The sequence below is a fragment of the Corylus avellana genome, chromosome ca5 (genome assembly GCF_901000735.1).
Source record: "Corylus avellana chromosome ca5, CavTom2PMs-1.0".
Lineage (NCBI taxonomy): Eukaryota > Viridiplantae > Streptophyta > Magnoliopsida > Fagales > Betulaceae > Corylus > Corylus avellana.
The window spans coordinates 28,996,010-29,021,504 of NC_081545.1; the positions used below are offsets into that span (position 1 = coordinate 28,996,010).

At 37.5% G+C, this 25,495-nt stretch overlaps 4 protein-coding genes across 7 annotated transcripts in view; 2 read left to right on the forward strand and 2 right to left on the reverse strand.

Moving 5' to 3' along the window:
* Positions 1-1,065: 1,065 nt before the first annotated feature.
* Positions 1,066-12,374, forward strand: LOC132180794 (NADPH-dependent diflavin oxidoreductase 1). Of its 3 annotated transcripts, none has more exons than XM_059593747.1 (12): positions 1,066-1,336; positions 2,784-2,861; positions 2,979-3,083; positions 4,273-4,364; positions 4,764-4,948; positions 5,780-5,877; positions 7,022-7,096; positions 7,243-7,353; positions 8,878-9,009; positions 9,964-10,083; positions 11,208-11,424; positions 11,521-12,374. In XM_059593747.1, exons 1-12 carry the CDS (start codon positions 1,199-1,201, stop codon positions 12,048-12,050), a joined length of 1,881 nt encoding a protein of 626 aa, XP_059449730.1. In that variant the 5' UTR covers positions 1,066-1,198; the 3' UTR covers positions 12,051-12,374. The 3 variants fall into 3 exon arrangements, with proteins under 3 accessions (XP_059449730.1, XP_059449731.1, XP_059449732.1); XM_059593748.1 differs by having other exon boundaries at positions 1,246-1,336; positions 2,833-2,861; XM_059593749.1 differs by having other exon boundaries at positions 1,246-1,336; positions 2,833-2,861; positions 2,979-3,012.
* Positions 12,375-13,432: 1,058 nt separating this feature from the next.
* LOC132183438 (small ribosomal subunit protein cS23-like) lies at positions 13,433-16,316 on the forward strand. Of its 2 annotated transcripts, XM_059596876.1 has the most exons (3): positions 13,433-13,743; positions 14,281-14,571; positions 16,226-16,316. In XM_059596876.1, exons 1-2 carry the CDS (start codon positions 13,474-13,476, stop codon positions 14,560-14,562), a joined length of 552 nt encoding a protein of 183 aa, XP_059452859.1. In that variant the 5' UTR covers positions 13,433-13,473; the 3' UTR covers positions 14,563-14,571; positions 16,226-16,316. The 2 variants fall into 2 exon arrangements, with proteins under 2 accessions (XP_059452859.1, XP_059452858.1); XM_059596875.1 differs by lacking the exon at positions 16,226-16,316 and having other exon boundaries at positions 14,281-14,725.
* On the reverse strand, positions 15,306-17,268 carry LOC132183439 (uncharacterized). Its single transcript, XM_059596877.1, has 5 exons — positions 17,083-17,268; positions 16,905-17,005; positions 16,604-16,775; positions 16,405-16,527; positions 15,306-16,322 (listed from the first exon to the last, which is right to left on the reverse strand). The coding sequence occupies exons 1-5, from the start codon at positions 17,266-17,268 to the stop codon at positions 15,969-15,971; spliced, it is 936 nt and encodes a 311-aa protein (XP_059452860.1). The 3' UTR covers positions 15,306-15,968.
* Positions 17,269-19,406: 2,138 nt separating this feature from the next.
* The window catches only part of LOC132180637 (ubiquitin receptor RAD23c), a 12,522-nt gene continuing 6,433 nt past the window's right edge, over positions 19,407-25,495 (reverse strand). Inside the window, exons 7-12 of the mRNA XM_059593528.1 lie at positions 21,192-21,329; positions 21,049-21,114; positions 20,741-20,788; positions 20,536-20,642; positions 20,366-20,444; positions 19,407-19,748 (exon numbers count right to left, since the gene is read on the reverse strand). Of these exons, the coding sequence (XP_059449511.1) occupies positions 19,632-19,748; positions 20,366-20,444; positions 20,536-20,642; positions 20,741-20,788; positions 21,049-21,114; positions 21,192-21,329 (555 nt within the window). The 3' untranslated portion in view covers positions 19,407-19,631. The remainder of the gene's footprint in view (positions 19,749-20,365; positions 20,445-20,535; positions 20,643-20,740; positions 20,789-21,048; positions 21,115-21,191; positions 21,330-25,495) is intronic.

A 25,495-nucleotide genomic window follows, 5' to 3' on the forward strand; every position in this document is an offset into this window, starting at 1 on the left:
TAGTGATCAGTCATATTTTCCATACACATTTGACATTTATAACTTATCTAAAGGAGTCCTCATTTTCTATGAAGCGCATTTTGTCATTTAAAATCCCAGTATATTTTGGATGCTTGAAGGCCACGCTGATGGAAAAAATGATTCATTAATTTACCTATAGATTACACAAATAACCTTTATAGATGGCTTTTTTTTTTCTTTCTTAAAACATGCAGGCTTGAGAGTTGAGATGACTTTTATTTTTTATTTTTTTATTAAGGCTCTTTTTTTTGGACCTAAAATGTTTGTTTGGATTTTTTTTTTCTTCTTATTTTTCAATGTTTGGTAAGACCAAAAATCATGGCCAAACTAAAAAATATTTTCGATTAACTAAAAAAATCTTCTTTAATTTTCGTAAAATGGTTTTTTTTTTTTTTTTTTCTAAAATCATAAACCATTTTCATGTTTAAGCTTTTCCTTCTTACACACATTCTTTCTTGTAGTTCATTCTCTGTTACTATAGGAGTTTGCCGGAATTTGCGGTGTGACCGGCTGACTGTGATTAGATCTCACCAGAATTCATCATCAATCGCCATCAATGGTTGTCGAAATCCACCAAGGTGTTTGTCGAAAGTTGCCCGCCATTTTCTGCGGTCACTGATTTTCTGTATAAGCCAAATGCAAAAATTTATTTTAGGAAAATCATCTTTTATGAATAAATAATTTCTTTGAAAATATTTTATAATAAAAAGAAAAATATTAGGGTACTAACTATGTTACTAACAGAGGCGTACTAAACTTATATGTAGCTCATTAATTGGTACTCGCTATATTTCTCTTGATTAATTGTTTTATTTTATTTTTTGTTTCTAATGAATGAAATACGCATATGTTTAATAAACCTAAATTTGTACAATAAACATTTTACACGGAAAGAAACAGTGTAAAAGGCGGAATCGGGCCTATGAGAAAGAACAAAACCTTGGGACCCAACCCGAGAATCCTTGCTTCAAGTCCAGCCCAGCCCGACCCATAATAATGGAAACCATCAAACCACTCTCTCTCTCTCTCTCTCTCTCTCTCCCCCTCGCGCTCGCTCTGGTTCTGGAAATCCAGGCCAATTAAACCCTATAACTATTCTTTCTGATTATTAATTTATAAATTCTAATTTTTTCTAGAAAGGAGTTGACGTATACGGTTTGAGGTGCGTCTTAGAGGCATGGAAGACAGAGCTAAGCTCCTGATACTATACGCAACTCAAACCGGTAACGCGCAGGACGCGGCGGAGCGTGTTGCTCGAGAAGCGGAGCGCCGAGGTTGCCCCGTGAACCCTCTTTCTATGGATGAATACGACGCCGTAAGTCTCCCACGTTGGGTTTCTTGAGTGTTTAGGATGAAAAAGAACAGAACATGTTGTTTCTGCTTTTGTTATTCTTCCCCCAAGTTTTGGTTTTAATTGATTGATTGAATTTAGTATTTTTCATTGAAAAAAAAAACGTTTGTAACCTGTTATCTGAAACAATTCAAAAGCGTTACACATAAATGGGTAGCTAGATTCTTATTTTCAGTTTCATTGTGATCTCAAATACTAAAAAGTGGCGCTGATCATGTGGCATTGGGGTGTGGGTGTTGGTAGAAGAATCATCCCGCATACTGAGTTCGAGTCTCAGAGATTGGACCTTCTCGGTGAGCAATCTAAGTTGGAGAGTAAATTGCTATGGGGTGGATAATAGAAACAGCTGTGCTGGAAGGAAAGTTCATTTGACACTAAATAAATATAACTTACCTCACTGCAGATTATGGGGCTGTCATGCACATCATCCAAGTAGCATGGTGGCATTTTAGTGTGTCGATTTGTCAAACAGTGGAAATGTATGAGAAGCGATGTGCATTCGGGTTGCAAGCATGTTTCACAGATTCCACTCCTAAGTATATCGCTCCGCTGCTTGGCCCGCTTGGGGTTACATAAGTCCATTATTTTTTGTTTCTCCTTCTTGATAGGGGATGTAGTTGTAGAGAATCTGCTATTTACAAACTGAGTGGTTAAACTTCCATTGGCAAACAGCAACGAAGTAAGAATTACATGGAAAGAATACACAATTATCAAGGGGAATGAATGTTAATAAAATTCTTATTAAGCTGAAGACCCTCTCTAGCTCTGGGATTTGGCTATTGTGTTATCTAATCACTGTACTCCAAATAGGCTAATGTCTAAATCCTGAGGGCTCAACCCTATGGATCTCACCTTGATAGAGAAGCATTATTGTATGTTACATATGGTTCACTTTGTTAGTAAAGGAGGAGACTAATATTCGATCTTTGTTTTCATGTGCCATTAAATTATTGTCACAACCCTAGCTCTCCTTCTCTGTTGGCAAGATGCAGTTAGAGCTGAGACTGTAGCCTTTTGGTCGGCCTTAGTGAGAGGAAGGGGATGGAGATGAAATGTGTTGTAATTGAGGCTGAAACGATGGTCAATAGGGGAAGGAGTATTGAGTAAGGATCAGCAGCATTTGCACCTTGTGCATGTTGGTTTTGACATTTTGGGTGGAGTTTCAAAGGAGTCTTCTTATTTTTATTTATTTTCCCCTAGTGGAGAATCATTTCTATGTTTCCTGAATTCTCAGTATTGACTGTTATAAGAGATATGCATAATTTTCTGCTCTAAGTACTGAAACCCTGTGCCTTCTGTTGCTAAAACCATCACGACAATCACTATGATGCCTGAAAGCATTGCTTATCAGCATGTTACTGTTTTTTTTGATAAGTAAACTTATCAGCATGTTACTTGTTTATTGCCTCAGCGTTCCTTACCTCATGAAGACACTGTCATTTTTGTTGTTTCTACCACAGGCCAGGGAGATGCGCCAGACTCCATGAAGGTTGTATGGAATTGCTATGAACATTACATTTATGTTTTGGGAGAGGCTCAGATGTCTATATTTGGGCCAACCCCTTGCCTTCTCCATTTTCTCTAATCTGCCCTCATATGTATGCAGGCCTTTTGGAGGTTTCTTCTGCAGAGAAATTTAAGTAAGCATTGGCTAGAAGGTGTTCGCTATGCTTTATTTGGCTTGGGAGATTCTGGTTACCAGAAATATAATGTAATTATTTCTAGAGTTCAAAATTGTTATTTAGAAACTAGATAAATGTTGACATCCATGGGTTTGCTATGCCGTTTATGTCATTAATCACTTTCCCGTAAAAAGTAGGAAGTTTGTTAACCTCCTCTATTCTGCAGTATTTTTATAGAACTATATATGTCTAGTATTAATGTAACGATCCAAGGAAAAAATGCTAGCCATATTTGCGCTATCACCTATCACTCCAAAAGAACTAGTCAATTTAGAGTTTCTATGGAATCACTTATAAAGCACAATTTCACCTAATAAGTAAGCAATGTGTGACTTAGCACTCCATGAGTATCTTTATAAACTACATACTCAATGTGAGCTACTCATCTTCCCAATGTGGAACCATTGTGTTACAAGCTCCCCCTTAAACCCCTGACGTCCTTGTCAGGTCCACGTCATGCAGTTCTGACAATACTACAAGGCATTATTAGATGGCTTTGATACCATTTGTAACAACCTAGAAAAAAACACTAATCAGATATGCGCTATCACATCAAAACGACTAATTAATTTGGAGCTTATCTATAATTACTTATTAAGCCCAATTTCACCTAGTAAGTAAGCAATGTGGGGCTTAGTACCCATGAGTATCTTTATAAACCACACATTCTATGTAAGTTACTCATCTTCTAAATATGGGACTGGGGTGTCACAATTAACCTCTTCCTCTTTTGTTTTGCATTTCCATCACTCAAATTTAAAGCTCATATATTGATGTTGGGGCCGACTATCACATGGAAGAGTATGCTTTTTCCATCCAAAACCTCATAGCATAAAAGAAAAAAAAATGAAATTTCATATCTAAGCATGCCTCACAAGGGGATCATTATAAGGTTCTTTATGTTCCTATACCATCTTGTTAGAAAGATATATTTTTGATCTATGGTTTTGTAGCACAAGGGTTTATTCACATAACAGCAATATATGTTTTACAGGTCATACCAAAACTACATGCCTTTTTTATTATTCTTTGTTAAATTATCTTAATCTCTTGTTTAGCTGTCTGTCAAGTGGATTTTGTATCTATTGCTAAAATGTTTGTGTTTGTTCCAAAAATCATGTCCCTGTTGCATGCTTAAAAATTCTATTTAAATCATAAGTTGGTAACTTTTATGCTTGATGAAATAAAGTTTGTTTTTGTCAATTTTGATGGCTGCAGTTTGTTGCGAAGAAGCTTGACAAAAGACTTTCAGATCTTGGGGCAATGGCTATTATTGAAAAGGGTTTGGGAGATGACCAGCACCCATCAGGGTATGATTATGCTGGAACATGTTAATGAATATAATTTTGCTTAAACTGACAAAATGATTTATGACTCTCTTCATTGAATTTTCTGTATTCGTGTTCCTTTTTGGTTAATTCAGATGTAACAGAATCAATTGATTTACTTATCAAAAAAAAAAAAAAACAGAATCAATTGATTTAGACCAGCTAGCACCTGCTAATGCAGCATAACACATCTTGTATTTGATTAATTGAACTGGAACCTGATGCATGCTCCTGAATATGAACTGTTAAAATACATACATACATTAAGTTTGCTAAAGATAGTCCTGTGTATCTGGGGTGCTTTACGCTTTTAATAATATTTCAATTATTTATAAAAAAATAAAATAAAAAAGTTTGCTCAAGATAGATTTTTGTTCAAAGGTATGAGGCTGCACTGGATCCATGGATGTCATCTTTGTGGAGTATGTTAAATCAAATCAATCATAAATTCTTCCCACAAGGTCCAGATTTTGTGATTCCAGATATGAAATTGATTGATCAACCAAAAGTTCAGATCACATATCATTGCAATGACGAGGTGGATCCTCAATTTCTTCCAAACTCAGGTAACTTGGTTGGTAGAGTTCTTTTCATAGTGAATGCACAATAATAACTAAGAAAGATCTTGTATACTAAGTTTGCGCCTCTCTACACTTTTCAATGAAATAAATTACGTATAAAAAAAAAAAAAAAATCAATACTTTCCCTTCCTATACAATTTTTGTTTAGTTACCCTTTAGTGCTGTTCCATAATAGCTTCACGGAGAATAAATATCCCAACTGCTTATTTTACAGAAATCAGTTTTTGATGTGCCAGTCCAAAAGAAAGGATGAATAAGGATTAATTTGGTAGAGATATAGGGAGAAACATGATAGATGTTTACTTTTTGTTTGTTCATTGGTTTATTTTGTGCTGCTAACAAAGGCCTAAAATAGTAAAATCAAGCAAGAAAGTTATTATGCTGTGAATGACATATTTTTATCATCGTTAGTGCTAAATTGAGTAATTTTATTCGATGGCCCTACAACATTTATATTTAATTTTTATCTATATATATTTTGTTGTTCATGGTTTGCATAGTACAAGATGATGCTTTATACCAAAAATTGGTTAGTCCACCGATTCTTTTCTTTATTTTTATTTTTTTCCCTGTAGTGAGTGCAAACATTAGCCGAAATCTAAGCCTGTAAGTTTTACCCTCTGTGGCACAATTTTTACCTAAGAACTATAATTTGCAGATAATTTGTTAGGTGTTTCTCCTATATATTTCCTGTGTATCTGAGCAGCGCTTTTCGCTCTTAATGATATTTCGATTATTTATAAAAAAAATTATTTTGCATATAATTGGATTTTTAACTGACACAAGTATAACAGATTTTCATTTTGGTTGTCTCAGATTTGAAATGGATTGAGATGCAAATTGAGAGGGCTCGCTCAATGTCTCCTGGAAAATTTAACCCGAACAAGAATAGGCCTCATTGCTTTCTCAAAATGGTATTGGTACCATGCTTTATTAGCGCTTCAGAAAAAATAAATTGGCGTATTCGATTGATTCACAATTTCACTAACTGTTTACTGAATCAGTAAATATATATAGTGCAATGCATTATGCGTTGTGTTACTGTTTCTTTATGGTATTTTAAGTTTCAAATTTTCAATTCCTTACTTAAAATGGGAGAAGATGATGAAAGAAATCGCCCTCTATAATGTGCATTGCAAATGCCCTTTGGTATTGCTTACACTGCAAGTCAGTTCTGTTTGATGTATGAACTAGCCTGAAAATGCAATGGTTCTACGTTTGAATTGAAAGTCGATTTAGTTAAAATGCAGCCGGGGTAAAGGCAGGGTTACATTGAGGGTTTAGGGTTTGTTGTGGGGGTCTTCGCTTTTCTCTTTTTTGGGGTTTCTCTTTTTGTTTTTTTGGGGGTTTTTTTTTTTTGTTGGCATTCTCTTGTGTACTTCCTATGTACTAGGATTGTGCCCCTCTACGCTTTTTGATATGCATAACATTACTTATCAAAAAAAGATTTAGTTAAATTGAAAGTAAACCATTTTAATTTGTTCCTGTATGGAAGGATCTAGAGAGAAGAAAAAAGTGTGGGAGAAAAAGGAAAATGCACAAAAGAAGATAGTCTCATTTTGTTTATGTATGATGAATATTTCAAAGTTTATTATAGTTTATCTTTTCAATGTTTGAACCTAGGTTAGGGGATTTCTTGTACTCCACATAGCGACTCCCTGAGCTGCTTACTGGAAGAAATAAGAGAAGAAAAAAAAAAAGGAAATGGATGATTTCCACATAATTGTCCATATAAGATCATTCTATTTGTAAGCTAGTCATCTGCAAAGATATCTATATGCTCTTTAGATTTGGATCCTTTCCAATTTCGAGATACGGTTAATCTTTGCATCTTGCATTAACAATGATAATCTAGAGGTCTTGTTAGTCTCAATTGTCTTTGATTACTGCTGGTTTGAAATTTCTGTTGTGGATGATTTGTGCTTTTTCAGAACTGGATTTAACTCTGGATTGCTTGTATATTTTCTTTGGACTTGTATGCTCTCTCTCTCTCTCCCCCCCCCCCACCCAGTATAAAGTTCTCTTGAATTCCTTAATTCCTTGGAATTGCTCATGTAGATAAAAAATCAGCCACTGACTAGAGCAGGATGTGAAAAGGATGTGCGCCACTTTGAGTTTGAATTTGTTTCATCTGTAAGTTGTTTACTGTATGTTCTTATCTGCGGACCAGTACTTGTCCCTTTTACGTTTGCACACAAAGCCCCTCATCACTTTGTGTACATAAATTATTACTCGATGTTAATAAAAATTCATCATTTTTCTTTTCTTTGAATCTTCAGGCTATTGAATATGAAGTTGGTGACATTCTTGAGGTTCTCCCCAGTCAGAATCCTGCTGCCATAGATGCTTTCATAGAGCGATGTAATTTGGACCCTGATGCATTCATTACTGTAAGCAGTTCTCTTGTTTATTGGCTGAACCTGTGTGATTCCTCATTTGCATGGTCCATGCACACAAGTTGATTTTGAGGCATAACTAATAACGTATTTGCGTAAGTATATACTAATAAATACACAGTCTTGACCCCTAGTATTTGTGGTTACAAGCATGGGTCTTGTTTTCATAAGTCGTCCATTCTTTAGTTAATGTTATGGAGTTTGAAGGTTCTTAATACTATCAATTAATATGCATATTTTTCACCCATCAACTCCATTATGAATCCTTGAATTTGCACTTACCTCTTCTGATTGATGCTTTTATGTGCTTTCTTTGTTCATTGTTTAATTTAACTTTTCGAATCTTTGGACTCATCTATCTTCATGTCATCAGCTTGACCAAAGTTTCCTTATTGCTTAAAAACAGTTGCTCTATAGGTTGCTCTATTCACAAGTTTTCATTGCTTAGTGTACATTTTCGTTTAGTATTTATCTATAAAGCTGCATATATTTTTTAATTGGCAATTTCATTTTCATAAATTAAGTGTAAAGGGCCGCAACCCTAGTACATAGGGAGTATACCACTCAGTGTTGTTGTGTGGAGGATTGTGCCTTCTTTTTTGTTAGTTATTTATTATTTTTCTTATCAATAAGAAAGTCAGCCTCCACACCTGAAAAAATAAACTGGTGTTGTACGTTTAGTGTTTGTTTCTTTGAAAACAAAACATTTCCAAAAAATGTACCAAAGAAGTTTCCTTAGTGGACCCCTAGAAAATGCCTTTTCAAATATGGATCCCACCAAAAATACTTCTCAACTTTATATCACATCAAAAACTTTTTCAAATAATTCCTACAGAATGCCTAGGAGTAAGCCAAACTTGGGAATCTCATATTCCTGGGAATCCTATCAGATTCCTAATCATCCCCAAACTTGAGAATCCAGATTCCTAGGCATCACATTCTGGAAATATGGATGCCGAGGAGAATGTTAGATTCCACAAATCAAATGCCTCTTTAGACCTAATGCACTACAGTTGTGCTGTTGGGCAACAATGGGAACACCAGGCTGAGATGGTTTGTGTGTGTATATTTGGTTTAGTGGTTGTAAAAAGATGAATTGTCCATATGTAATAAATTCAAATTACTGAACCATTATGACTTGAACAAGATAGTGGAAGTCGATGTCACTCTAAGGACATCAGCAAGCCTGAAAGGACGTACACAGACGGAGTTGATGCAGTTATTCATCAAAAAAGAGTTGACACAGTAGTACTCGATGAAACTTTATAGGTGTAACTTTTGTCTAAAGCAGATTGACAAAACGGGATCCTTGGACCATCCCTAAATTTTGGGCCAAGGCAATATGATTAAACATAGGAGACGTCTTGCTTGCTACAATGCCTTTTGCCTTTTGATTAATTGATGCATCATATGCATACATACTTCTTTAGTGTGTTTTATTTCTTTCGATCATATTATATCCATTTAGTTTGTGTCCTATATTGCAACCTTTTGATGCTGAAAATTTCTTGATCACAGGTTCATACTAGAGAGATAGATAATCACCTTCTTCATACTTGTACAACTGTCAAGGTCCCAATCAAGTTGAAAGCTTTCGTGGCATTGACAATGGATGTTGCATCAGCTTCCCCTCGACGCTATTTTTTTGAGGCAAGAACCCTGTATGTTTTAACACTTTTGGTCTTTTTTTGCCTTTTTAATTGGAAAGTTTGTTGAAACATTGCCACTGCCAGCTTATACTATATGTCATGTTTGGTTTCCTTCTTCATCCTATTGGGTATGCATATTGATCGTACTGCTCATCTATAAATGAGTTTTTATATGTATTACTTGATTCAGACTCCTAAAAAAGGAATTCAGAATTAGAACAAAAATTTTAAGTTGGTCTTGTGACTTATAAAATTGAACATCTTGCATGTAAATTTATAGAACAAAAGTTTCGTTTAACCTACAATTTTGTTGATTTTCTTTACTAGAAAGCTTGGTGTTCTCAAAAAAAGAAAAAGAAAGAAAAGAAAAGAAAGAAGAGGAAAACAAAACAAAAAAACAGAATATATATATATATATATGATTCACATGAAACACCTGATTGGACAGTTATGGAAGTATGGCAGTTGGCTCGATTGTGCGTAGTGTGGTGTCTTTGGCGAGAGAGGAATGCTGGAACTTTGAAGATGTAGAGCCTTCGGTGACAGAGTTGTGGAAGTTTGTGATCTACACATTATATACCTGGATATCTGCCCATCACAGTCTGCTTGTCTCTAGTTTTGCAGATTTTTTGAGTTTTGTTCTTTTTCATTAGATTATGGATTCTCTTTATATGCTTCATGTATACTAGGGTTACGCCTCTTTGCACTTTATTAATGATAATGAAATTACTTATAAAAAAACATCCTATTGGATTGGAATTTTAATAATGGTACAAATTTGGACTTATGACTAATAATTCCTTAAAACCTTTCCCTTTTTTGGAGGAAAGAAATCAAGCAAGTAATGTTTCATCCAAAAGATGGCTTATCCATGCTACAAAAATTCTACTGGTTGTTCTTGGAGATGCTTGTGCTTTTCTGTTAATCTTCCATACTGATAAAATCAATTTGGCAGGTCATGAGTTATTTTGCAACAGCTCCACATGAAAAGGAAAGACTTCAATATTTTGCTTCAGCTGAAGGAAGAGATGATCTATACCAATACAATCAGAAGGAACGAAGAACTATTCTTGAGGTGTTGTCAAGTGAATATGATTGATGCATTGCATGGTTCAATCCATTGTTAACATTTTTCTGTGTCACGCCATGGAATTTTTTTGCTATTAATTATTGATTGAATCTGTTGAACAATGTATGAGATGTGAATAACATGTCGAAGATGTGGTATTTTTTGTCGAAAGCTTCGAAAATTTTATATCTTTTATAAGTGAGGGATTTTCGCCATTCTGTGGGGCTTTCGTGCAAGGGTTTTGAAGAGAGCTTTTGGCCTCATTTACAAGCCTTGAAGAAAGCCACTCTAATCAGGTGTCGGCCACTTGCTTGAATTTGGAAAATGTAGTAGAGAATTAAGAAGGTTATTTTGTTCCATTAACTATGATGCGAACAGCAGCAGAAGCGCTAGCCGTGGTAGAGTCAAAGGAAGGCTTCAGGTGATTATTTATGAAGCCCAAGTTGTTATCATGGAATGTGAGAGGGTGAATGAGGGAGACAAAACACTTGAGAGTCAGAAATTTTCTTAGACAATGGAAGGTGAATATTATTTGTTTGCAGGAATCTAAGTTGGAGCTCATTTCCAGCATTGTTATGAGTAGTTTGTGGGGGTGTCAACATGTGGATTGGTGCTACTAAGCTTCTAGAAAGGCCTCTGGCGGTATCTTGCTTAAGATCGAAGTGTGTGTGGGGGATTTTTCTGTTGCTTGATTGTTTATAAACTTCGAAGATGGTTTCTCACACGGGGGGAGGGGTTATGGGTCTAATTCCAATTATGATAGCAGGTATTTATGGGAGGAATTGGCTGGCTTGCTTAGTTGGCTGAAATTTTGGAAAGCGAGGGATTTTTGGAAAGAATAAAGAGCATTACACATCAGCAGTCCCATGTAGATGCGATACAGCTGGTTTTTTTGCATACCATATTACTGTATTGTTTTGTTTCCTATAATGAAAGGAAAATGGTCACTTTAATTAGTTTTCTGTTTATCGTTTTATATGGGCTTTAAAGGAAGTCCTTTGAAACTTCTACTAGCTTGTTAAATCTAAACTGTCTATATACAATCTTCATAATTTTCTCTTTGTTTCTCTAACATGCTTCAGGCGAGATCAGTCTCTCTCTTTAATGAATTGATTTTCTTTGTAAAATAGGTATTAGAGGATTTTCCATCTGTTCAAATACCATTTGAATGGCTGGTGCAGTTGGTTCCTCCATTGAAAACCAGAGCTTTCTCCATATCTTCATCCCCTTCAGCTCACCCCAATCAAGTGCACTTAACTGTCAATGTAGTGTCGTGGACAACTCCTTTTAAAAGGAAGCGAAGTGGTCTCTGCTCAATGTGGCTAGCCCATCTTGATCCTGAACAAAGTATGGCATAAATGAGACTATCAAAGCACATTATTTATTAAGCAACCATGTATATTGCCTGTTAATATACTTAATCACTTATTCTGTCATGAACAGGCACTCATGTTCCAGCATGGTTTCAGAAAGGTACCCTTTATCCCCCACCACCATCGCTTCCACTCATTCTTATTGGACCTGGAACTGGTTGCGCACCTTTTCGCGGATTTGTGGAAGAAAGAGCAATACAAAGTGAATCTGGTGCAACTGCTCCAGTTATTTTCTTCTTTGGTTGCTGGAATGAGAATAATGACTTCCTATACAGAGACTTTTGGTTGTCGCATTCACAAAATGATGGGGTACTTTCGAAAGCTAAGGGTGGAGGTTTTTTTGTTGCTTTCTCAAGGGACCAGCCACAGAAGGTCTATGTGCAGCATAAGATGCGGGAAAATAGTCGGAGGATATGGAATTTACTGAGTGAGGGGGCTGCTATCTATGTTGCAGGTTCATCTACCAAAATGCCTTCCGACGTATTGTCTGCCTTTGAGGATATTGTATCCAAGGAAGGTGGGCTTCCAAAGGAATCTGCTGTGAGGTGGCTTAGGGCACTGGAAAAGGCTGGCAAGTACCATGTTGAAGCTTGGTCTTGAGCCCGGCTTTATTCTTTATGTTATGGGAAAATAAAGTACCAGTTTTGCGGGGAATATTGTAGATTGAGTTTCTGTTTTTTTTTTATTGACATGTCCACACAAGGGAAGTGAGAAGGGGGATTCAAATTAGTAACCTCCGCTTCATGAGGCGTGGTCCATAGCTATCGCTTGGAGACAGATTGAGTTTCAATTTTAAATTTATACTAGAAGCAATTTAGCTTTGAGGTGATTGGATGCTTGAGAAAGCATCTCAGACAGTTGTAGAATATTGTACAATGACTTCAATTTTTTGCAAAAGTGCAGACTCATATTGCCATTGGTTAAGGCTTTGTATTGTCAATAAGAAAGAAAAAGAAAAAGAAAATGGAAGTGTATGAGTCCTACTGGCCTGGGTGCTATCTAATCATGTAACCTTGCTTGGTTTATGCGAAGATTTTAGAGGAAGTTTGTATTACGTTTTTGAATATGCCATTTGATTTCCACAAAAAGCAGAATGAGGATCCATGGTATGCAATTTCCTTTTTGATAATTTAGATCATGTATCACGTATCTATAAGCAGGACAGGAGGACGTGGCCAAGAAGCAGCCAGCTGAATGCCCTCTTTCACTCGGCCTTTCTTTGCTGTATGAATAAGGTTAGTGAGGCTGTTTGCCATTGGCTTGAAAAAAGAAAGTGCCCGAAATTGTTGCAAGAGTTGATTGATGTGTGAAAAAAGTGAAGAAAAAAAATTGTTTTGTAGTGATTTTTTTATTTGAATATTAATAAAATGTGATTGGTGTAATATAAAAAGTAAGAATGTTAAAGTTGAATTTAAAATAATTAGTATAGAGTTTATTTTTTGGGTCTATTGGCAAACAACCGGTATGTATGGGCAGTATGGGTTGTGTTCGTCATAGGTTTTGACTAATTGTTATTCATCACCATCGTACGCACTTCCAATTGATGACTGGCTATATTCTTTCAATTTGGCTTTTTTAATCATATGCAATTTGAACAACTCTAAGAAAAAAGAGTTGTAGGCCTACTTCTTTAGGGTAAGTGAGTTTTGCAGACCTCTTTGTGATATTGTTCGAATTGCACATAATTCAAATAGTTAATTATAAAGAATTTTGATCCTAAAAAGGCACATTGCATGTTCACTTTGAAAAAAGCAAATTTCACTTGAAGTTTTGTTTGTGTCAATAAGTTACATAGTAAAATTCAAAAAAAAAAAAAAAAATTATTTTTTATTTTGTCAGAATAAGGTATAGTTAATTCAAAAGTGATTGGATGCGTCAAACCGATCCGAAAGGTGATTCGTGTCAAATTGACCCGGGTCCGATTATCCGACTCACCTTATCCTCAAGCACAAGCAGAGCATAAAACAAAAGCTTTAAAATGGCTCTCTTTCGGTTATCTGTATGTGTGTGAAATAACTGAAAGATGTTACCAATGGCGATTCAACCAAACCTAAATGTTTCTCTGAAGCCCATAGCGTTCCCATGCCAGAACTTCTTGGAGAAAGCCTCAATCTTTGCAAGGCCGCAATCACTCTCGCTCTCCCGGCTCAAACCACTGAATCTCCAGAGTCACAGTCACAGCACTAGAATCCTCAAACTATCGGCCACAGCCGCCGCTGAAGCAGCAGCACCAGTCACTGAAGACACTCTCACAGATGATAATTCCGCCTCCGAATCCCCTCCGGATAAGGAGGTCCCACCTCGCTCTCTCTCTCTCTCTCTCTCTCTCTCTCTCTCTCTGCGTGTGGTTAATGTTTTCTTTTTGGTGAATGTTTAGTTTCTGAGAAAATAGAGGAAACCAAACAGGAATTTTTTTTTTCTTTTGTTGGAGAAGGGAATTTTCAACATTGTGCGTGTGTGTTTGTGTGTGTGTTTATATATATAGCTTTTAGTTGGCTACTGAAATGTAGTGTGAAATGTGAAGAAGTTGTATTTTTTCGTCTGAATTTCTGTAACAAACCGAAATATTTGTGAAAATTATATGTATTTTCTCTGGATGGATAAGAAATATTAGAAACACTATGATTAAAAGCTTTTATGTGACACCCAATAATACAGAGAGCTAAAACTTGCACCCAAGTGAGAGCCTAATACAAGTATTTGGCACAAGTAAGCTGGGCTTCCTATTTTATAGAAGCCCATTAAAATTTGATCCTTTTGTTGCTCACATCTTCTCCACATCCAAAAAAACATCAGTCATTGAATTGCTTTATTTGTTTGATATTTGTAGAAGCTTGGGGTGGTTGTGAAGCCGGTGGAGAAACCGCGGCTTGTATTGAAGTTTATTTGGATGGAGAAGAACATTGGAATTGGACTCGACCAGTTGATACCCGGACATGGCACCATCCCGCTGAGTCCCTACTACTTTTGGCCGAGGAAAGATGCTTGGGAGGAGCTCAAGGTGTTACTTGAAAGCAAGCCCTGGATATCTCAAAAGCAGATCATCATTCTTCTCAATCAGGCTACGGACATCATCAATTTATGGCAGCAGAGCGGTGGCAATCTGGCGTAAGCTTTCAATGTAAATTTCTTGTGGATCTTCAACATATTATGTAATATATTTTGATTCCTCATGAATGTTAGGCTTTTGCTGTTGTAACTTCTGTGTTAGAGTTATTTTCGAACTACTTATATGCTTCTTGCTAAATTAAATGGAACTGGGTTTCAATTAGTCATTTACATTAGTATGGAGTTTTTGAGCTGTATAGAGTTCATTGCATCGGAAATCGCATGGCAGGGTGCGCTTGATGATGCAATTTAACTTGTAATCTCATTAGAATTAGTACAGTGGATGAACTCTTAGCCATACACACTAATCGTGAGTTCATTTACCTAGCTAAGCTTTTGCTGGGAGAAGAGAGTATTCTTATAGGAAGAGCTTCTTAGTTTAACAACCAGAACCAGAACCTCTACCACATCTGCCACCATATCGTCTCTAGCGTCTCCAACCTTCAGAATTTCTTTCTGTCACCATATCTATTTGCGGCAGTTTTAGCCTCAATATCTCGCTGCACTCCATTTTCTCTTCCAAATTTGCAATTTCTGCAGTTCAGCTCTATACATCATGTTGCTTGAAGATGTGTGCTTTAGAAGCCTTCAGCTTGGCTTTTAGAACTCCAATCTCTTAATGAGCACTAGTAAAGATCTCATCAGTAACACAGATCCTACTCCATCAATCTCTAATCTTACTCCTTTCCCTCCCTCACTTTATCTCTGTTCACAAAAGTTAACACATTCTTTCATATATTCTGTTGACATTCCGTTGATATTAAAAAAAAAAAAAAAAAAAGGAAGAGAGAAAATAAATGATGATGAAGGAGAAAGTTCAACCAAATATTCTGCACGCCCAAGAATTTTCAAATTCATTTCCAATGCTATATCACGGTATGGAATTTACATGTCATTATTTTTCTACAGTAAAAATCAACAAATATCAAAACTAACCCATATACTTTCACTAAGCTTTGATGAAGCTTTAGTAATAAAATGGAAAGTTCTCCCTTCTCTAATTACTTATATTGTCCTCACTGATGCCATCTTCTCAATGTTTGCTTTCGGTGCGTTAAGTGCTCTACAAAAATTGCGAACTGGTGCTTTCCTACCTAGATTGTCTTTCCATGGGATACACAATGGGATCAGCTTGAGATTTCTGCAGAATGTAAGTCATGGGGCATGTTGCCTTTGCTTAATTTGAAGGCAACTTCCTCTCCCTGAATATGTCATCTTCTGATTCTGAACTTGAAGCAGATAGTTTCCTTTCTATTCATGCTTTATTTTTTCTCTCTTCAATTCTATTTGTGCTATGGTTGTTTCTGTCGATTTGTTTGCATCTGGTTCTGAACTGAAATTGTCAATGGGATGGATCTTCTCAAAACTCAGTCTATTGTTTGAGTGCTTAATCTCCCTTGAAGCTGCATATCAATCAGTTTGGAATTTAGGTGTAGTTGACTCATTGGACTTGGATATAGTTCCTTGTCGATGAGTAGAACCACTATAATTATCTGGATCATTGTCTCCCGATTCAGACCGGGAGAGTTCAATAGCTGCTCTTGCAGCTGCTGCTGCATATGCTGCAGCGTCAAAAGCCTCTTGAGCAGCAGCAGCTGCATTTCTGTATTTCTTCCTTGCTTTTATAGATTCAGACAACCTCTCATCCTCAACTATCTCTTCTGCAGGTGATTCATGACGATCACCTGTAAGCTGTGTACCTTCCAAGTTTGCTGATTTGTTAGGTTCAAACTGCTTTTGCTTCTGGTTGACATCCAGTTTCTCCTGCATTTATCAGTTGAAAATTTATTATCAAAACTCTATTTGTGCAAGTTGTGGTCATTATGTAATTTACAAAATTTCCTACCTCGGCAATCACAGGAGCATCTTCCTCTAAATACAGAGCGACTCCAATCTCAGAAGCAATACCCTTTAGCACTTTCAATCTGATTTCCAAGCTTGGTTGTCGTGCCGAAAACTTTTGTATCATCTAGAGAATCCCAAGACACGGGTGTTGTAAGAGAAATATTTCGGCAATGACAGACTTAAACTATCCCACTCTTTACCTTAGGATTGACTCTGCATTTGTTGCGTAGCTCAACAGCACAATCAGCAAAATCTTTCCCAAATCTTGAAGTGAGCATTTGACGGATCTTTTGCAGCTCTGGGAATTCTCCACACCTTGAAGCTGCAAAGATCAGGCTTGATATCCCCTCCTTAAGCTCATCATGACATTCCCTGTATAAACACGAGTATACATGTAAATCAGTACTACGAAGAATAAAGAAGGGAAATTAGATTCCAATAACCATATAGCAGTATGAAACTATACAGTACTTGAACTTCAAAGTACTTTGAGCAACTAACTTGTTTTCAAGTAGCACAGCCCTTTCTATTAAGAGATCACAGTAGTTTTCTATCATCGCAAACGCATCCAACATGTTTTGCTCCTTTATCACATGCTCAACCTGTTGGGAGATCCATTGAAACTCATCAATCATCATGCATATGGATGGAGAGAGAGAGAGAGAGAGAGAGAAATTACACGAAGGAGAGCTCTTTCTTGGTGACCAAGTTTAAGGAGTTCAATGACATCAGATTGGGCATGGGAGCAGCGGACTTGGCGCTGGTTCTTGAGGATGGAAATCCTGGAGATGGCAAGTTTGGCAAGGTTTTTGAGTTTGGAGGTCTTGGAATTCCTGCCAAGCAAAGCATCCAGTTTCCTACCCATATTTGCTCCCCTGCTTATGCTGCTGCCATGGAACTGATTATATAATTTTAAAATGTGACAATGCTGCCCTGTAGCTTGGATCCAAATAAGAAAAAGAGCTTGCACCCTTTTATTGTCAACTGATTGGAATTGGCCTCTGTCCCAAATATGGTCGTTTCTCTTCAACACGCCATCGCCAAGCATGGCCAGTTCTTGGTATTTGGGCCCAGAAACTTGTTGACCTCTTCTCCCCGCCTGGAGGCTGAGAAAAGGTAAGAGTACCAAAACGACCGTTGTTTACTGTTGGTTTAGGAAAAGACTATTCCACCCTTACAAATATCATTTTTCCACCGACTTCGGGACCAAATTATGAAATTTTCATGTTATTAAATTGGGTAGGGATGAACCTCCAGCATCTAGCTAGTTTATTAAAAGAACTGAAACTAAATCATATTATCTGCTATGTGATTTCTTCCAATTTGATTGAATCTTTCGTAGTAAAAAATATATTAAGTTTTTCGTGTTATTAAATAATAATAAGTAAATAAAAAAAGCCAAAAATAAAAATGATATTCCATAAACCAAGACAAAGGCACAGAAAATGACTGCTACATTGGGCAAGTGGCTTTATTAAACAAACGTTATTCGGCTGCAGCCATGACCAGCCCACGTAGGAGGATTCTGTTGACATTCCCGCAATCCCGCTTGAGGAAGATTCAGTTGACATTCCAGAAGAAAGTGGAAATGTAGCCCTGAAAACCGAAGCCAAGCCCACACGGAACCGGAAAATCTGACTGGTCACCCACCCACACCACACGAATTGACGTATCTCTAATGTTGGTACTTGGGCAATGGTCACTGCAGCCATGGCCCATGTTTCTAAATGCAAGGAGATGAAAGTCAAACCATCATGGTCCTACCATTCCTACGTATAATTGTGCAAAAAGTAACAACAAATAAAAGAACAAATAATTTACATGATTCGATGAATTATGCTTATTTCCACAGGTAATGAGAGATTGAGAGTGAGTTCACCAACTCTATTTGATTGGATATTATGCTGAGAAGTTGGGTTATATTTATTAATTATGGTTATGATTAATTGGATATTAATTGTCATGAATCTAGTTGTGAGTGTGTATAATTAATATAATTTATGCTTATAAGATATGAAATTGTATTAATCAGGTTATATTAAGTATTTGGGTCAATTTAACCTATTTATATTAAATAGGTCAAAACAAGTTGAAATGGGTCATGTTCAGGTTAACCCAAAATAATATGTTTATTAAACGGGTTATGTAGGTTGTGTCGTGTCGCATAGTAAAATATGATTTTTCCCGTTTTCTTCCTACCATAACTCATAACCTTTTTTTTTTTTTTTACCAGCCTCATTCCACATTACCTGCCACCTGGTCAAGGGCTTTCCTTAGCCGTTTGGGCTGTTTAGAGAGCTTTTACCATGCAAGTGTCATGACACCATAATTAAGTGTGCATTTCTTAAACAAAAAATACAATTTTACACTAAATTGTAAAAAATTGGTTGTTTTAAAAATTGTAATTTAAAATGGCTGATTTTATGTGTTTCTAAATAGCAAGAAAATACTTTTTTTAAAAAGGCAAAATTTTAAAGGTTAAACTATAATTTCAAATGTTATACTACAATTTTACCAAATAATTTAACTGTATTTTTAAAATTCATGTTTTCAAATTACACATTTTAAAATTACTATTTTTTATCACTTTTTAAAATGGTAAATCCTGGACGGATGCTTAACATTTTTAGGATGCATTGGTGAGTACACCGGTCTTTGATCGATATTTTATAAAATAAAATGAAATAACTCGCTTTTTAACTTTTTGTTTATGTTTCTTTTCTTCTTCTCTTACAGAAAATATTAACATAGATTACCAACAAAGCCGCATCATAAGCTTTCGTAGCTTCGATTGAGATTTCACTCAACCTATTAGAGAAATTTAGAACGAGTGCCGATCCAACTACGTTAAGAACTTCCCAGCAAAATTTCAGACTCTTATAATGCTGATCATCTGTGCATGGAGATGCGAAGGTGTTTTAGATGTCTTATCGCTACCTAAAAGATAGACAAATCTGCTGGCCAGGAAAAAAGAAACAATTATTCCCATATTCCAACACAAAATTATGTAATATGGAAATGAATATATGAAAAAGATATCTGGAAATGCTATGAATTCAGAGGATGAAAAGAGGGACATGAACATCTTGACAGCGTCTCTGCTCCAAAGACTCCACAGGACAAATAGGTGGAATAAGACATCGAAAGATAAAACAATATCAACCAACAAGGCAGAGAAGTCTGACATAAAAAAAGATAAGGAGAAATAAGAAATAACGACCACTTTGATCAGTCCTCAAACTCATGCATGTGATCCAAAAGATAGTTGGCTGCCAGCTCCTCGTTCTTGTTGCATGCAAAGAAGACCTCCAATACTAGGGCTCGATCAAAGCCCATTGCTTCAAGCTGCGAAAAAATTACAAGTTAGGAAAGACCTATATGAATACTCCAAGCTTCACATGAATTCCTCACACAACTTGGCCTATTAAACTAAACAGTCTTACCTAAAAAAAAAACAAAAAGATGAACAAAAGAAAATCATAAGCTTTTCCGACATGCATAGACAACAATAAGATCATACACTGGAAAAACATTGGACACCACACATTTGTGTTGAACTTGTCCCATATTGCTCACAAATAATCTAGTCACATTTTCTCGAACATTTCAAGGCTACAGGGTACCAAGGAAATCAACCATATCAGTTCATTTAGAGACTTTAGTATAGAAAAAGTTCATATTCAAAAAAGAAAAAAAGAGGTAAGACTGTAGTGTATGGGAAACCCTTCAAGTGCGTATAATATAATTTCATAGTGTTGACAAAGAATGATAGAGTTAACATGTTTTAATGTTTTATCATGATTATACAATACATTTATTAGAGAAGAAATACATAAGCTAAATTTGACAAGAGTTTCAAGGCATGAGGCCAATGTTCCCTAACTGATTCCACTCTTCAAGTGCAAAGACCACTGGCAATTAAATTGAAAAGCTAAATAAGAGACGAGAGCTGATAAACTTACACGTTCAATGGCCTGACGCTCCTCAGGGGTGACAGTCACAGCCTGCGGCATTGCTGAAGCCCCCTGACCCAGTAGGTTCCTGATTATACATTAATATGTAAATAAGCATCCGTGCATTCAACAATAGATATATACAGACGGCAAGTGATAATGCATCATATTCATCTCACCCTTCCCCTTCAACAGGTTCATTTATTAGGCGTAAGAAGTCAGCCTGATGCTCTTGAATCAGGCGCATTAGGTGTGGATTTTGCTTTCCTAGCTCCTGAAGCATAGGCTGCAGTGGAAAAGGATGTCAGTATAAATCAATGTTAACCCACAAGTTATTGGAATGACCAAATTGACAACAAAAAGAAGTAGACAGGATTAGAGTACCTGCAATATTTGGGGGTTTGCTTGCACCATAGCTCGCAAGGCTTGGAACTGAATATAGAATAGAATGCTTTAGAAACCTCAACAAGTTAGCAAACAATAAGCCAAAAAGAGCTTTCTTCAAGAGGTTGGGCTGGTTCCTTTTCGGCGCCTGCCTTTTATTTAGATGTTGGGGCAAGGCAAGTCCCAGGAAAGTATAGGTTGGCTTCCAGCTCTATCTCAGGCTCTCTAGGGAGGGTCTTGGGGCTAGCTACTCATTGCTGTGTAGCCCCAACCCAAGATTAAAGAAAGAAAAATCATAGATAAGATACCTGTTGGCTGTCACGCAAGAAATCCAAGGTGCCTGCACCGGCATTTGAACCCATGGTAGGAAGGCCCTGATTCAGGAAGATTTGAAATCCATTACTACACAATTATAGTAAAGTTCATAAGCTAATGATAAAAGGTTATCTACCTGTGGAAACAGATCTAGGGGGTTCGCATTGGGCCCACTAGCAGGCACTGCTGGCTGTGGAGCCTGGGCTGGAGTTACTGCCTGCCCACTAGAAGGAACTCGAGCAACTGGAGGAACTTCTGCTTGCTCGGGAATGCCCTGAAATAAATTGATTTTCATCTCAATCTGATGATATGAACCAAAGAGAACGTGCTTAAATCCAACATACAGCAAAATAAAAAGAGAATAGTAAAATGAACATCACGTTTATCTCAACATGAAAATAGTTTCCATATGATCATGCTTATCTCATTGTAAAAACCATATTTTTCACATGAGCAACATGGTTTTCATTTAGGATCAGTACAAATCCACAGAAGACAAGGTGCGTCTGGTTGGATATGAACAGGTACAAAATTCAACTGAAATCCAGAGTTCCCCAGTTGACAGGATTGTTTGGCTTTGAACATCCAAAGATTAAGTTCCCCATTTTCCATCCACTTGTCCAAATCTCATTGGTATCTCAATTAAAATTCGGTTGTTTGAATTTACCATTTGAAAAATCCTGTTCTAAAATTTTTCCTCTTCTACTTGCATAACATCTAAGCACGACAAACTACCCCACAAAAAGGTGGCCCCGAAAATTCTCTTAGTATTCAATATCATTAAGTAATCTCAACCTACACTGAAGGATGTAAAAATCTGCATATTCTGTATTAATTGCCCAAAAATTATTGAACAAATATGTGAATGTTAAAATAAATGTGTTAATCTGTGATCTTTGTTTTAATATTTTTTTTTTGATAAGTAAAAGGCATTATATAAAAAGCGCAAGGGGCGCAACCCATGTACACAGGAAGTATACAATAGAGCCCACTACACGAGCTTCAAACTGAAAAAGACGCACATAGATCGATAAACTCCGTAAGCGTTGTAGCTTGCGAAGAAAACCCCATGACCCTCCACGAGTAGAGTGTTTGGATCACTCTTTTCTTCAATTCTATAATTCCCATTTCACGATCCTCAAAGCTCCGCGCATTCCTTTCTCTCCATAATGACCACATTACACACAAAGGTGCCATCCTCCAAATGTACATGACTGTCCGCTTTCCCCTTTGCCCTCCCCAACTCCCCAAGCATTCCTTCAAACTCCCAGGCATCACCCACGTTATCCCAAAGAGTTGGAGAATCATGTTCCATACCTCAACAGCAGTTTCGCAATGCACTAAAAGGTGATCAATAGATTCGCCACTCTTCTTGCACATACAACACCATTCCGTCGCAATGATGTTCTTCTTCCGTATGTTGTCCAATGTTAGAATTTTCCCCATAACTGCCGTCCATACGAAAAAAGCCACCCTCGGTGGAGCTTTACTCTTCCAAATAAGTTTCCATGGACCATCCACCGGGGCTAAATTTATTTTCACCTTGTAGAAAGACTTCACCTCAAAAATTTTCCTCTTTGAAGGCATCCAACAAATTTTATCTACCCCACCTTGCCTTACTTGTTGGGAATACAGCAATTCGAAGAATCTCGAAACCTCTTCCAATTCCCAATCATGGACATGTCGAATAAATCGAACATTCCAATAGATAGCTCCATTTACCCTCTCCATATTCTCCTCTACCCATGCCTCCTTTTCACATGCAATATTGAATAAAGCAGGAAACAAATTCTGTAGTGATGCCTCCCCACACCACACATCCTTCCAAAACAACACACGAGACCCGTTTCCTACCTCAAATCGCACATGTTGCTGAAACTCATCCCATCCCTTTCGGATACTTTTCCACAATCCCACCCCATATGTCCCTCCTACCTCCTTGGTACACCAATCACCCCTCATCACCTCATATTTTGTCTCCACTAATTTCCTCCACCATGCATCTCTTTCAAATGCAAATCTCCACAACCATTTACCCAATAAGGCTCGATTAAATTGTGTCAAATTCTTTACCCCTAATCCCCCCGCCTCCACAGGCATACAAATGTTGGACCATCGGACCAAATGGAATTTGAACTCATCTCCGACACCTCCCCATAGAAAATCTCTTTGCATTTTTTCGAGCCGTTTCGCCACATTCACTGGGATTTGAAACAACGATAAATAGTATGTGGGTATACTAGATAGCGTACTCTTGATCAACGTTATTCGCCCCCCCTTGGATAAATACATTCGCTTCCATCCCGCCAATTTCATCTCCATCTTCTCTATAACCTTATTCCATATAGCAGGGTCCTTACTATGAGCCCCCAAAGGCAATCCCAAATATATAAATGGTAAAGAATCCACACCACAACCAAGTATATTTGCCAATCCTTCTACATCTTCCACCATACCAATAGGCGCAATTACAGACTTTGATAAATTTATTTTCAACCCCGCAACCGCTTCAAAGCACAACAACAAGCATCGCAAATTCCGAAGTTGTTCCACCTTTGGCTCACAAAAAATAATAGTATCATCAGCAAAGAGTAAATGCGACACTTCCATTACCTCATTAAGCTGTGAACCCACTGAGAAGCCAGCCATAAGTTCTCTCTCCACCATTGCCTTCATCATCCTACTGAACGCCTCCATCACCAACACAAATAACAAAGGGGACAAAGGATCCCCTTGTCTCACTCCCCGAGAACTACCAAAAAAATCTGTTGGTGTTCCATTAATGAGCACTGAAAATCTTACAGTAGAGACACAATGCCGAATCCACGCTCTCCACCTTTCCCCGAAACCACATTTCTCCAACATATATAATAAAAAATCCCAGTTGACATGGTCATATGCCTTCTCCAGATCTAACTTGCAAATAATACCTGGTTCCCCAGATCGAATCCGACTATCCACACATTCATTTGCCATTAAAACAGAGTCTAAAATTTGCCTGCCAGGTATAAAAGCATTTTGGGTATGTGACACGAGCTTCCCCATGACAGAATTCAACCGACTAACCAACACCTTTGAGATTATCTTATACACCCCGCTTACCAGGCTAATAGGTCAAAAATCCCTTATGTCCACCGCTCCAGCTTTTTTTGGAATAAGTGCTACAAAAGTAGCATTAATGCTCTTTTCGAATTTACCACTTTCATGGAATTCCTTGAAAACCGCCATCAAGTCCTCCTTAATAACCTCCCAACATTTCTGATAAAACGCCATGGTAAAGCCATCCGGTCCAGGTGCCTTATCACCCTGCAAATTCCTCACCACCGCCCAAATCTCCTCTTCCTCAAAATCTCTCTCCATCCACAACCGCTCCCCTTCCTCAATAGAGTTAATATGATCTATCAGAGGATCTAATAATGTGGTTGGTCTCTCCTGGCACTGCTCAGAATACAACATTTTATAAAAATGCACAATATGATCTTGTATAGCTGCCGGATCCTCTGTCCTTCTCCCACCCACCATCATTGCTGCAACTGTGTTGTTTCTTTTGTGTGAGTTTGCCAACCTATGAAAGAACTTCGTATTCCGATCGCCCTCTTTTAGCCACAAAGCTCTAGATTTCTGCCTCCAACTCATTTCTTCTTGTAAGAGTGTCTTTTCTAAGTTTTGAGAGCATTCATCTCGCCGAAGTATCTCCTCCTCCGTTAATTCTCTGCTTTCTATTATTCTGTCCAGCCCACCCAAAACCTCCTCCAACTCCTTTTTACGTTTGCCTATGTCTCCAAAAACCTCCACATTCCATTTTTTGAGGTCCCCTTTCAAGGCTTTCAACTTTCGGGCCAGCACATAGCTAGGGTTACCATCAAAAAAATAGGAATTCCACCAATTCTTGACCTGCTCCACAAACCCCTCCGCTTGTAGCCACATGTTTTCGAACCTAAATGGTAGACGACCCCTTCTTCCAATTCCACACTCCAACAACACTGGAAAATGATCGGATAAGACTCTAGGCAATCTTTTTTGACATACATCTGGATAGTGTTCCTCCCATTCTGTGGAGACCAGAAATCTGTCAAGTCTGGACCCTGCACGCCTATTAGACCATGTAATCCTCCCTCCTACCATTGGAAGATCGATAAGCCCATGCTCGAAGATAAAATCCGCAAATTCGGTCATTGCTTGGGTTTGTCTTGTAGCCCGCAATCGTTCCCCAATACTGCGCACGACATTAAAATCCCCTCCCACACACCAAGGACGATCCCACACATTAATTACACCTCCCAGTTCATCCCAACAGTTGCTTCGGATACTAGCGTCCGTTGGCCCATACACGCCCGCAAAAGCCCATTCAAAATTTTCCGTGACACTTCGGAAAACACATGCTACTATAAAATGCCCTACACATTCCTCAACTTTCTCCACCACTCGTCTATCCCACAT

What these genes read in the sequence shown, in the direction of transcription:
- LOC132180794 (XM_059593747.1), top strand. Translation starts at nt 1,199, where the DNA reads ATGGAAGACAGAGCTAAGCTCCTGATACTATACGCAACTCAAACCGGT. An exon ending in CTATGGATGAATACGACGCC is followed by an intron (nt 1,337 to 2,783) that starts GTAAGTCTCCCA and finishes TTATTGCCTCAG; the next exon opens with CGTTCCTTACCTCATGAAGA. An exon ending in AACGAAGAACTATTCTTGAG is followed by an intron (nt 10,084 to 11,207) that starts GTGTTGTCAAGT and finishes TTTGTAAAATAG; the next exon opens with GTATTAGAGGATTTTCCATC.
- LOC132183438 (XM_059596876.1), top strand. Translation starts at nt 13,474, where the DNA reads ATGTTACCAATGGCGATTCAACCAAACCTAAATGTTTCTCTGAAGCCC. An exon ending in AATCCCCTCCGGATAAGGAG is followed by an intron (nt 13,744 to 14,280) that starts GTCCCACCTCGC and finishes TGATATTTGTAG; the next exon opens with AAGCTTGGGGTGGTTGTGAA.
- LOC132183439 (XM_059596877.1), bottom strand. Translation starts at nt 17,268, where the DNA reads ATGGGTAGGAAACTGGATGCTTTGCTTGGCAGGAATTCCAAGACCTCC. An exon ending in GCTGTGCTACTTGAAAACAA is followed by an intron (nt 16,776 to 16,904) that starts GTTAGTTGCTCA and finishes GTGTTTATACAG; the next exon opens with GGAATGTCATGATGAGCTTA. An exon ending in AATGCAGAGTCAATCCTAAG is followed by an intron (nt 16,528 to 16,603) that starts GTAAAGAGTGGG and finishes GGGATTCTCTAG; the next exon opens with ATGATACAAAAGTTTTCGGC.